Raw genomic sequence first — 13,003 nt, 5'->3', positions numbered from 1 at the left:
ACCTGTGTGTAACTGTCATCAACTTCTCAGAGAAACAGTCAAGGAATGTTCATGAAGTATGTTGTATTCCCCAACGGGGGCCTTACATACACCATCTCATTTATTCCTGAACACAGTGGCATTATTAAACATGGACATGTGAAATAGCATGATGGTTTGCAGACTCACCAGGGGTTGGGATGGTCCGTCGTGAGCAGGAGGCTGACGGACAGGAAGGCTGGAGAGAAGGGCCCAGAACTGGGGGCTTCGAATGTTGTGCTGAGGAGTCAGATGCTCTCTGTGTTCAGGGAGAAGCTGTTTGATGTGTTAAAATCAGAGATGAATAAAATGAGTTGGTTTACAGGTTAGGAAGATGATTCTGATGAGAGGGTATGAGTTCTTCTCTACCCTGGCTGCACTTGGAGAAATATTGCTCTCAAGTTACCATCCTTAGAGTTTCTGTTCACTTAAGAGGTAATTAAGTAATTAAGTCGGGTAGAGCCCAAGCATTGGCTTTTTAAATTGCTTTTTTAAAAAAACGTATTTTTATTGATTTCAGAGAGGAAAGGAGAAGGAGGGAGAGGGATAGAAACATCAATGATGAGAGAGAATCATTGATTGGCTGCCTTCTGCATGCCCCCTACTAGGGATCAAGCCTGAAACCTGGGAATCAAACCATGACCTCCTGGTTCATAGGTCAAACCTCAACCACTGAGCCACCCCAGCTGGGCTAATTGATTTTTTTTTTTTTTTTGAGAGGGAGAAACATCAACTTGTTCCACTTGTTTATGCAATCATTGGTTGATTCTTGTATATGCCCTGACTGGGGATCAAACCCGCCATCTTGGCATGTTGGCATGATGCTCTAACCAACTGAGCCACACCAGCCGGGCAACATAGGTCTTTTCAATAGAGCTTCTCAAGTGATTTGAACGCACAGCTAAGGTGAAAGCCCCCGGGACATTTGAGAACTCTGGAGACATTTTAGGGTGTCACCGCTGGGGAGGGGGATGCTATGGGCATCTTGTGGGCACAGGCAGGATTCCTGCAAAGGCAGCCAGCCCCACAGCCCAGAGTGATCTTCCCAGGTGTCGGTGGCACCTCAGCTGGAGGATACATTTCAAAGTGCAGATGCCAGGTGGGCAGAGCCTGAGAGCCAGGATGGGGGCCAGAGAGGAGACACGTCAGACACAAAAGCAGAGTCAACAGAAGTTGGCCACTACTGGCCGGGGCCACCTAGGACGCGCCTTGGGCTTTTGACCAGGGTGTAAAGAGCAGGTTTGGGGGAAAGACTGTGAGCCCCGATGCGGGGATGGCGCTTTCGAGGGTCTTCCGGACGTGGCGGTCAGATGGCCGGGAGGTCAGCGGGCCTCCGTGTGGTCAGACGCATTAGCAGGAGCCCCTTCCGCTTTGTTGCAAAATCACCTCCTGGTCCTGGGTCGCTGTCCCCATCTGTGTACAGGAAAGTACTGATGATTATCATCCCCCTGGGAGCCTTCCTTGGCTGAAAGGAAAATTCCAGCCCCACAGATCTTGCGCATGAGTGACAGGTCCTTAATGCGAGGCTCGGGCGTGGGTGTGGAGGGTGGGATGCGGCGGCCGTCAAAGCCATCATTTCTGCTCCTTCGTGATGTGGGGGTTCCCTGTCACGCCGCCAGTCACACCACAGCACGTTGGCATCTGAGAGAAGCAACGTGGGCCCGACACCCCTCCACCCCGGCCCCCAACATGGGGTCAGGCGGGGCCCAGCTCAGCCTGGTTCTGGTTCTGTGGCATTTCCGCGTTGCCTGGGAAGGCGGCGTGGCTCCCGGGAGGCGCCGGGAGCTGAGTCTGGTTCGGAGTGGGCACTGACATTGGGGGTGGGATGGCCATCCTCTCCCTCATTCCTAGAGGACCGCCCGCCGGACGGAAGTTGGCAACACAGAGACCAAAGCAAACCTTCGCCTGCGTGGGCTGCCGTGGCCAAGTGCCACCGGCTGGGTGGCCGGAACCAGGGGCACCTTGTGCTCACAGGGCTGGAGATCGTGGTGCTGGCGGGGTTGGCTTCGTGTGCGGCCGCTGTCCTGGGCCGCCATCGGCTGCTTTCTCCCGTGTCCTCGCGTGGTCTTCCCTCTGCGGGCGTCTGTGTCCTAACTTCCTCTTCTGGAAAGGACACCGGTCGTAACGGAGTTGGAGCCCCAGTAACGGCCTCATTTGAGCTCCGTTACTGCGTTTATTTAAAAAATATATTTTTATTGATTTCAGAGAGGAAGGGAGAGGGAGAGAGAGAAATGGCAATGATGAGAGAGAATCGTTGACTGGCTGCTTCCTGCACGCCCCACACTGGGATTGAGCCCGCCACCCGGGCATGTGCCCTGACCGGGAACCGAACCATGACCTCCTGGTTCATAGGTCAACACTCAACCACGGAGCCACGCCGGCCGGGTTCCGTCACCTTCTTAAAGACCCTCTGTCCAAATGGAGTCACATTCCGAGGTCCTGGGGGTGAGGATTCAACATATGCGTTTGGAGGGGGCGCGGTTCACCCCTAACAGGGTTTCTCAGAGGCGGTGCCACCGGCCGGAGTCCTAGCCTTTCCTCGCTGAGTGGCTGGGAGACCCTCAGAACGTTCTCGGGGTCCCTGTGTGCCCCCTCCCTTCTGGGGAGGGTGATGCACCTGCCAGAGAGAAACCTGACTCCCGCATTGTGCTGTAAAAATAGCTCTCATTATTCCTCCTCTGAAGGTTATTTTCAAGCTCTTTATAACTAGGTTTTAATTTATTATTACTTTTTTTTAATGCGAAGAGAAGGGATCAGATTCCCTGACTTTCTCTCTCAGGGAAACTCCGGTTTCCAACTTGTAGGGCGGGTTTCTACTTCTTCTCCAATATCGGGGCCCTCTGTTCCCTCGAAATGCTGCTGTTTCATCTAAAACCCATTTTAAAATAAATGTGGGATCTCACCTGGCAGGCCCTCATGCCACAGAGTCAGGCACGTCTCGAAGTGGCATTTGACCCCACAGCTCATGGTTAGTTGAGAACTTGGAAGGAGTGGCTCCTGCAACCTGTGGCTCCTGGGTCCCCTGGCCATGTCCAGGGGGAGTGAGGCCACCTCCCAGCCCCCCACACCTTCCTGGGGCGCCTCTTAGCTCCCCTCCCTGCTGTGGCCGCTCTGCTGACCCAGTGGCCTGAGATACTGCCAGGCCTAGACATTGCAGACCAAGGGCCGAGGCTCCGATGGAGCGGAAATGAAGTTTCCATCCCAGAACAAGCCTGTGAGTCAGGAAAGCGTCCTCCCGAGGAAGCCAGCCCACAGTCAGTCTTGCACGAGGAGCCCCAGGCACCCCCTGGGGCCCGGCCAGTCTTGCTCGCTGGCTGAGCCTCTGGCACTGTGCCCAGAGCGACCTTGACCATGCCCTTGATCCTGGTTGTTTCTCAAGATGCTGGTTTAGCAACAGATTGAAAGTGGACGCTCAGCCCTCAGCAGTGACTCAGGACCTCGTCCCACGCCCTTCCCTCCTTGGGGAGGTGGGAGCCTTCCAGCTGCAGGAGTGGCTGGCCGAGGGGCAGGGGGCAGGTCTAATCTGTCCAAATCGGGGTTCCTCGGCACGATTCCCCCCTCCAGTGCAGCTGGGTTCATCTCTCTTTAATGCAGCGGTTCTCAACCTGTGAGTCGCGACCCCTTTGGTGGTCGAACGACCCTTTCACAGGGGTCGCCTAAGACCATCCTGCATATCAGATATTGACATGACAATTCATAACAGTAGCAACATTACAGTTATGAAGTAGCAACGAAAAGAATTTTATAGTTGAGTCACAACATGAGGAACTGTGTTTAAAGGGCCAGAAAGTTGAGAACCACTGCTCTAATGCTATATCTTTTTTTAATCCTCACCTGAGGATATTTTTTCCCATTGATTTTTAGAGAGAATAGAAGGAAGGGAGGAGGGGGAGAGAGAGAGAGAGAGAAACATTGCCCCGAGAGAGACACATGGTTGGGTTGCTTCCCGCATGCACCTGGACTAGGGCCGGGGACTCAACCTGCAATGGAGGTCCGAGGTACCTTGACAAGGAATTGAATTCCCAAGTGGCCGATGCTCTAACCACTGAGCAGCCAGGCAGGGCGCTCATGCTGTTTTTAACATTTATTTCATTGTGGTGGAACCCTTCATACGGGAACTTTTAGTGCACGAACAGTATGGTTACCTTTACGATACTGTAGAGCAGATCCCTAGACTCTATCCAGGTTGCTTAACTGAAACTTTATGCCCTTTTCCTAGCCACTCCCTAATCCCCTCCCTCCATGCTTTTATTTTGCGTGTTAGACACTTCACATAAGAGGAAGCATGCAGGCTTTCTGTGACTGGCTTATGTCACTCAGCAAAATGTCCCCCAGGTTCGTCCGGGTTGTCGCATGTGGCAGAATTCCTGTTTTTTCAAAAGGCTGAGAAGTATTCCATGGTGTGCACGTGCCACGTTTTCTGTATCTGCCCATCCATCAGGGGACACAGGTTGTTTTCGCATCTTGGCCGCAGTGAGTTATGCTGCAGTGAACATGGGAGTGCTCATAGCTCTGCGAGATCCTGAGGTCAGTTCTTCCTGATAAATACCCAGAGGCGGGGTTGCTGGGTGGTATGGCAATTCCGGGTAATTTCTGGAGGAACCGCCATACTGTTTTCATTTTGCATTCGCATCAACAGTGGACTGCAAAGGTTCCCAGTTCAATGTCCTCGCTTTCCTGCGTGGAGAAGCCAGGGCCTTGTCATTCCCCTCTCCCTCCCGCCTCTTGGAGCACAGCCTCCCTCCCCGTCTAGGGAAACCCTACTCTCTCCATGCACACTGCTTTTTCATCATCTCAGCCTCCTCTTCTTCCTGGTTCTTATTCCAGTCAGTGTCCTCCTTATTTTTTTGATGCAAAATTCAGCCTGCCTTTGCCGTGTAACACATGCTGACTTTGTGCATGGCTCAATGCTAAGTGCTTTACGTGATCAATCTCATTTAATCTTCACGTCATTCCTCTGATGGCGAGGCACTTGCAATCTCTGTTTGACAGAGCAATGAGTCTCAGTGAGATGTAGCAATTTATCCAGCGTATACTTTGGAGCAGGGGTTTGAACAGAGCGTTTTAGTCACCCAGGTCCCTAGTGTTTATCTTAAATTTCTATTTTCCTACAGATGTCTTCCCAGCTCTCCGAGGATGGGGACTATCTCTTTTACTTTGTTGTATCCTCCACAGTGCTGGGCATGCAATACATGCTCAATAAACATGTGCTTAATCAATAAATATGTTTAACTGGTGAGTAGAGCTAGGCTTTTACTCCCAGGCATCTGAACACAGCCCTGCATGCAAAGTTTCAAAGATGCATGAATTGTACAAACGCTACAAATGATTCCATCAATAACCACCAACATATGTCTCCTTATAAAGCATCTATCTTTATGCTTATATGACTTTGTCCTTATTTATCTTTATGCAGTATAACATATCATGCCTTATAAAGCATTTTCACACAATTAATTAGATTCTAAGAGATTACAAAACCATACTTTGTAATGTAGGGCTGTGTTCAGATGCCTGGAGAGTGTATTTTATGAAAAGCAGGAGAATAAGGGTGATGTCACCAGGTTGGTTAAATCGAGGGGAAGAGGTAGACCACTGAGCTCTTTTAGTGCGGGGAGCGGACAGGTTGGTGTTCAGGTGCGACCCTCCACAAGGACAGGTCCAGCTGAGCACAGCTGCCCCGACTTCGGAGAGGGAATCTTGGCCATTGGCTCTGGGTGACATGGCCCTGGCAGGGTTTGGAGCACAGGGGTGACATGTTCTAAAATGATGAAAGGACTCACTCTGACGGCTCAGTTGAGAATAGACCGAGGGGTGGACGTGTCACGGTGAAGCCCCATCACGTCCTGCCCCGACTACAGCGACAGCTTTGACGACATCGCCCGCTTTTCTCCACGGGGGCAGCCTTCTTCAGGCTCCAGTGTCCTCCCTCTGCCGTAGACCACGTTTCCAAAACGCAGGCCGGGTCATGCCACCCCTCAGAACAAAATCCGCACGCTGGGCGTGGCATTCGAGGTCCCGGGACCGGGCCTCCACCTGACCCTCCGGCCTCGTCTCCCCCTGCTTTCTGTCCCTCTCACACCCTCCCGAGCCTGTGCTCATCCTCCCGCTTGCTGTCCAGGAAAAGCCTTTGTTGTCAAGTCCCGTCTTCTCCTGAAAGTCTCTGCAGCATCTCCACGTCAGGCCGAGTCTCCCGGGCACGCCCACAGCGCGGGCACGGTGCCGGGAGCACGCTGCTCCTGTAGTTCTGGTGGCCTTACTCAGGGCCACCCACGTGGTTCGCTCCGTGTGCCCATCTTTGTGTCCCCTGACCCCTCCGTGCCGTGCAGAAAGCCCGACTCAGCCTCTGACACGGTTCCCCTTAGCCACACTCTTTGCTTCTGCCTTGCAGATTGAAGCGCTAGTGAAGGACATGCAGAGCCCGGAGACGGGGGTCCGAATGCAGAACCAGAAGATCCTGGTCACCAGCATCCCTCACGCCATGACAGGTAACCCGTCCTGTGATGTAGTCTTGTCCTGGAACAGACCACACCGGGGGTGGGGGGGGGTGGGGGGGTTGGGTGGGGGGGTGGGGGGGGGCGCTGGTGAACTACAGCCCGTGGTCACATTTGGCCCGCGGCCTATATTTGTGAATAAAGTTTTATTGGAACACGGCCACATTCCCACTTATGTATTGTCGTTGGCTGTTTTTATACGACCATGTAAATAGCTGTGCAGAGAGACGGTATCACAGCCCGCAAAATGGAAAGTATTTACCCTCTAGCCCTTTCCAGAATACGTTCGCTGACTGCTGGGCCCCAGGCCCCTTCTGCAGAGGGGGTCGGAAGGGAGGAGAAAAGGACTCAAAAGGTTGCTTTGTGAAGCCATTCCACCAGGGGGTCATTTCAAAAAACACACGTTTACTGTGACTGTTTGTTTGCCTTGTTTGCTCTAATGAAATCAGGTAGCAGAAAATAACTATTTGGCAGTAAAAAAACTGGCCTTTGTTCTACCCTCCCCTACCTTCTAATTTGTATTCAGACCCTTCCTAACTACCCTGTGGGGACGGCGCCCCTGTGTCCTTTCTCTGGGTGTGGGACAAAGGGGTGCAGAGCATCCTTTGAGGATATGGACAGAAAGAGCTGAACCCCAAAGTAAGAATGCATTTTGATACATGTGTGGCATATGCTTTATGCTTTGGGTTGCAGTGGAGGGCATGTTTCCTACGGAGGCATATTGGCTGCAGAAGCAGACAGCTTCTCGCAGCACCAGCTGGGGCCTCGCCCTGTGCTGAGCTCCCCATGAGCCCTCACTCGCCCCCCGAGCCCCACCCACGACCTGACTATTAATTTCTCATCAAGTGCCCTCGCCTTTGCAGAGGCAAGCTGGCTACCAGCCTCCTGATTCCCTGTCTGACGGCCTGGAAGACGGGTTCCCCCCACCAGCCATGTGCCACTCAGGGTTCCCTGAGTGCCAGCAACAGAAGACCCACCCTGGCTAGTTGGAGCAAACGAGGAATTGATTGGAATGTGACAGGGCAGCTCACCTAAGACAGGGAAACAGATGAGCCAGACTCGGGAAAGGCTAGGAACCCGGGCAGCCTGGGCACCCAAACAGCAGGGATCAAAGGGCAGACTTTCCAGGGTGCCTCTGGCCTCCCGCAGCGGTTAAGATGCAGCCGTGGCAGTTCTCCCACCCTGGTTGTCACTGGTTTTGGCCTGAATTCTCCACTGGATTCGGAAGCCCTCAAGGGGCAGAATCTCCTCTTGCTCATCTGGGTAACCCCAGTGCTTAGCAGAGCTGTGGGGCAGGGGAGAGATCTAATACAAGCCCATTGAATGAGTGAACCAGCCCTGGTCTAGCACTTGACATTGAGTCAGGCTCCCCGGGATTGAATCCGCTGGGTGCCTTTTCTAGCGATGTAGCCGAACCTCAATGGTCTCATTCTAGAAGCAGGCGTGGCAATTCCTGTCTCAGAGAATGAGTGCAGGAATTACTAGTAAAGGAGATAGTACCGTGCCTGTGGCCAGCACACAGCGGACGCTGGAGGAGTGGCAATGGCTCACAGTTTCCCACACTGTGTCAGTTGATATACACTGTACACTTAGGGAAAGACGCAATCATCCCCATGTCGCAGAGGGGGCCCTGGAGACGCAAAGAGGTCCAGCAACTGGTCCCCATGTCACTCGACTCCTACGTTGGCCGAGCTTGGACTTGAGCCCAGTGATGTGACTCCAGTGTCCACACTCTTATTCCTCTCAGTGTGCACTCACTGCTCCCCTCCCTCGCACACGGGGTGCACCCGGTTCCCGGATGAGGTGCCCCCCTGCCATGCTTCCCCTTGCTCCTCCTGCTGGTGAACCCCAGCGGCTGTTGGAACAGGACACAGGGAAGACCTTGTCTTGCAGCTGCAGATCAGCACTAATCACGCTAATTGAGTAATTGGCATCCATCTCCTCGGATGGCAGGTGACCCAGGACTTCTGGGGATGAAGATGGCTGATGTAGAAGCCCACACAGACCACGTGGTACAGATGCCAGTGGCCTGTAATCTCATTTGATTTATTTTAGGAAGCAGTCAAGTGGATGAGACAACCCTTGGCTCCTTGGTGGAGAGCACTAATCTGTCTGCTGTCTATTTGGGTCTTTCTCTCTCGCTCTGCATAAACTGTGTAGCATTCAATGAGACTTGGGGTGGAAAGTTTAAAACAGCCAGTCCTCCCCTTGCCCTAGCCCAGTGATGGCGAACCTATGACACGCGTGTCAGAGGTGACACGCGAACTCATTTTTTTGGTTGATTTTTCTTTGTTAAATGGCATTTAAATATATCAAATAAACATAAAAAATATAAGTCTTTGTTTTACTATGGTTGCAAATATCAAAAAATTTCTATATGTGACACGGCACCCGAGTTAAGTTAGGGTTTTTCAAAACGCTGACACGCCGAGCTCAAAAGGTTCGCCATCACTGCCCTAGCCAGTTTGGCTCAGTGGATAAAGCATTAGCCTGCGGACTGAAGGGTCCCGGGTTTGATTCTAGTCGAGGGCACATGCCTGGGTTGCAGGCTCGATCTCTAGTAGGGGGTGTGCAAGAGGCACCTGCTCAATGATTCTCTCTCACCATTGATGTTTCTATCTCTCTCCCTCTCTCCCTCTCCTTTCCTCTCTGAAATCACTAAAAATATAAAATAAAAACAGCCAGCCCTCGGATTTTAAATGAAGTTTGCTTTTGCCCAGCCAACCAGGGGCGAATAAAGCTAAGAGTAACAGAGGAGAATCCAGTGAAAGCAATAATGGTGGGCACGTGGGCACCGACAGAGGTAAAGGCTGGCTATTGTGCCCCAGGGTGTGGATGGGGAGGGAAGAGTTACAGGTGGCCCAGCCTCAGCCATGCTGTGGGCAGGCAATTAAGCCCAGAGAGTGTGGGAGTGGAGCATAAGGGCCCTTCCTGGAGGCGCCAAAGGAAGTGCCCCTTCGCCATCTCCGAGGAGGGAAGCCTCCTTTGCAACAGTCCAGCCACCAGGACACAGGCAGCGGGGTCTCCGACCCTGATGCTCCTTCGTGGCCTCTTTTGCGGGCCGGCTGCCATGCAGGCCGGGGACCAGCGTGGCCTTTATAAAGCGGCTGGGGTTGCTGGATGGGTGGTCTATGATGTTTGCAAGATGGCGTCTGCATTGGGGTGTTCGGTACCAGGACCGCTTGTCTTTCTTCTGCGATGGTGCTGCCCTCCTCCTAAAAGGAGCATGAGCTGTGCATGGGGCAAGAGTCCAGGTTGAGTAGGAGGCACACAGCTTCCCTGAGGCCCTGCAGCAGTTCTGGACTTGTTGGTGGAGCTTGGCTTGCTTCGGCCCTTAGATACATCTGCATCCTGGGGGGCTGGGTGGGAGGGGTGCATGTTCTCCCGCGACTCTGTCTCTCTCTCCCTCCCCTAGTTTTTTCACACCAGCCTCCACTCTGCACTGTTCCCAGGACTCAGGGCAAGAGTAACAATGGAGCCCACATTCTACTGTCCAAAGCAGTAACTCACCCTACAAAGAGTTACTAAAATCTGTCCCATCCTCCTGCTTTGATAAAAGTACCTTCACGAGGGTTCGAAGTCTCTGGCTCTCTCAGAGTTTCCCCCCGGGAACTGGGAGGCATAGGAGAACCAGCCCCCTAGCTCAGCCCACTCCTATTTTTCTTCCCATCCCTGGCTCTGATTTAGCCCATGTGTCCAGGCTCCACCTAGAGCGCCATGGACAGCTTGCCTTGGGTCTGATTATTTTCAGTGTTAAGACCTCGTCTGTTTACTTTCTACTTGAGTCTATGCACAAATCATTGTGAGGTAAGAAAAGAAGGACCACAAGAGAGGTAAAGATGGAGAGTGTGTAGGGGAGGGTAAGCGGGAAACCAGGCCAGAGCCAGATCATGGATGGCCCTGAATTACGGGCTGCAGGGTCTGGACTGCACACAGTGGGGGTGGGTGGGTGGGTGGAGGAAGGGAGTCCCTGAAAGTTTTGAGCAGAAGAGGGATGTGATCACAGCTGAGCAGGGAGGAGGCCAGCGGGCGTGTGAGGAGGCTCTGATGACGGCCTGACATTTCTGTTTTGCAGGAAGTGATGTTCTGCAGTGGCTCGTCCAGCGGCTCTGGATCTCCAGTCTGGGTGAGAGCTCGTCTGGCCCTGGGTGACCGAGGCTTGCTGTGCGTGCAGCCCGCGAGAATCTCCGCAGGGCAGAGACTGCGTGGAGGCTTAGCCCGGGGCTCTGAGAAATCGACATTTTAATTGAACAGACAAGGCCTTCATGCATAAAACAACCAGAATCCAATTGGGGGACAGAATTGTTTCATACAAAATATTGGCTGGGGGGTCCTCCTATTAGCGCGTTCCCCAGCTGATACTCACCCACGGCCAAGTCCAGGAAACGCTGTCCTCCCTCTTTGATTGACGTGCTGGTGGGACGGAGGCATCTTCTTTGGAGTTTGGGGTGCTGTGTGTGGGGGCCGGGTAGTGAGCTTCTGCCTTTGGCCCCTGCTCTTAACTTCCATGCTTCTGCTGCTTCTCCCCAGAGGCGCAGAACTTGGGCAACTTCATCGTCAAGTATGGCTACATTTACCCCCTGCAGGACCCCAAGAATCTCATTCTCAAGCCCGATGGCAGCCTCTACCGATTCCAGGTGAGTCTTGGCCCGACCGTGGCTATTAATGTGGGGTTAATCTTATCTGAAGAGATAGCTGCTTGGCTTCACATCCTCACAGATCAGGACTTCGGAAATAAGTGGAGGGGGCTAAGGACGTTTTATCTGTTAAACCGCATGGCTGGGGCCTTCCTGGGTCGGAGCCCACTGTCTAAGCGAGGTTTCTTGGTTTCTTTCGTAGACGCCGTATTTCTGGCCGACCCAGCAGTGGCCAGCTGAAGATACAGACTATGGTAACTGCCTCTCCTCATGCCTTTGTTAGTGCTTAACGTGTTGCTTGTTTACTTGCTGCATTTTGGTGGCATTTGTCTTGCTGTCATCGGGACCTTTCTATCCGTACACCCCTGTATTGGGAGTGTTCCTGCAGGAAGAGAGTGGGTCTGCTGTGTTCTCTCCACCGGGCCGAGCACAGCAGCCTCATGCCCAGAGAGCCTGCAGATGTGGTTCTGAAACCGGATGATGGAAATGTCATTGTTTCCTTCCCCAGCCATCTATCTGACCAAGCGAAATATCAAGAAGAAAGGGGTTTTAGAAGAACACGAAAAGGTACAGAGATACGTTCAAGTCAAGGTTATTACACTCGAGTGGAATATAGTCTTGAGTTGTTCTTTCCCCCCATTTCCCTCATTGCTACGTTCATATGTGTCCTCATCCATCCATCCGTTCATCCATTCGTCATCCATCGTCTATCCATCTATCGTCCGTTCAATCTATCATCCATTCATCATCCATCCATCCATCCATCATTTGTCCATCATTTGTCCATCATCTATCCATCCATCCATCCATCCATCCATCCATCCATCCATCCATCCATCATTTGTCCATCATTTGTCCATCATCTATCCATCCATCCATCCATCCATCCATCCATCCATCCATCCTTTATCCATTCATCCATCTATCATCCATACAGCCATCATCCACCCATCCATCCATCCATCCTTTATCCATTTATCTATCATCCATCTAGCCATTGTTCATCTATCCATCCCTCCATCCATCCTTCCATCCATCTACCCATCATCTGACCATTATCCATCAGGATATTTAGAAGCAGCTCCCTGAAGTGAATGCCTCCCTATGTTGAACTTCAGTTTCTCACGCTATAATTTAAGCCTTTGCTATCCCACAATGATATGAATTAATATGTATGATAATGCATATTAATTGGTGAACAGGTTTGAATTTGCGTTTGTGATGGGAAAGCAATAGCATAAACTTTTGTTTTAGGCTTGAGGAGTCATATTTCTCTAAAGGCTTGATTTCTGGGCAGACGGCAACAATGCTGCTGTGTTTTATGCATTACAAACGTGTTTTTTAGAAGAGCCAGCATCATACCAATGTTAGGTCTTATCTTTGTGGATTTGTGATGCTCTGTTGTTGAGTACTGAGTTTCCATGCTCCTCCCCACACTGTATTCCCTTCTTCCTGATCAGATTTGAGATACATATATTTTTTAAAAAGGCTTTTTGAGAATTTGGTGCTACACCTTGAATGAGCAGCTTGCAAGGCCGGGCGAAGGCCCGTTGACTGGGCCTCGTTGTTGCCAAGCCAGGGGCGTGCCCTCGCCGACGTAGGGCTTTCTGCCCACTGCACGTGGCAGATGTCTCGGGCCCCGGTGTCCTCACTGTGTTTTCCTTCCCTAGGAAAACTACGATTTCTTGAACAAAAAAATCAACTACAAGTGGGACTTTGTCATTATGCAGGCCAAAGAGCAGTACAGGTGAGTGAAAGGTCCTGGTGACCCCCTGGCTGTTCTTCCTCCCTCCCTCCCTCCCTCCCTTGTGTCCTTTTGGTAAAATAACCCTTTAGTGGGCGTTTATGGTTCAA

At 52.0% G+C, this 13,003-nt stretch overlaps 1 protein-coding gene across 2 annotated transcripts in view; it reads left to right on the top strand.

The window, feature by feature from the left end:
• The window catches only part of RGS9 (regulator of G protein signaling 9), a 51,269-nt gene that overhangs the window by 2,033 nt on the left and 36,233 nt on the right, over positions 1–13,003 (top strand). For both annotated transcript variants that reach the window (XM_081109088.1, XM_081109089.1), the window contains exons 2-7: positions 6,410–6,506; positions 10,588–10,638; positions 11,043–11,149; positions 11,352–11,403; positions 11,658–11,716; positions 12,820–12,896. In XM_081109088.1, the coding sequence (XP_080965214.1) occupies positions 6,410–6,506; positions 10,588–10,638; positions 11,043–11,149; positions 11,352–11,403; positions 11,658–11,716; positions 12,820–12,896 (443 nt within the window). The remainder of the gene's footprint in view (positions 1–6,409; positions 6,507–10,587; positions 10,639–11,042; positions 11,150–11,351; positions 11,404–11,657; positions 11,717–12,819; positions 12,897–13,003) is intronic.

Source organism: Myotis nattereri, assembly GCF_964212035.1.
Source record: "Myotis nattereri genome assembly, chromosome: 16".
Classification (NCBI taxonomy): Eukaryota; Metazoa; Chordata; class Mammalia; order Chiroptera; family Vespertilionidae; genus Myotis; species Myotis nattereri.
This window is presented reverse-complemented; position numbering and strand designations above follow the sequence as displayed.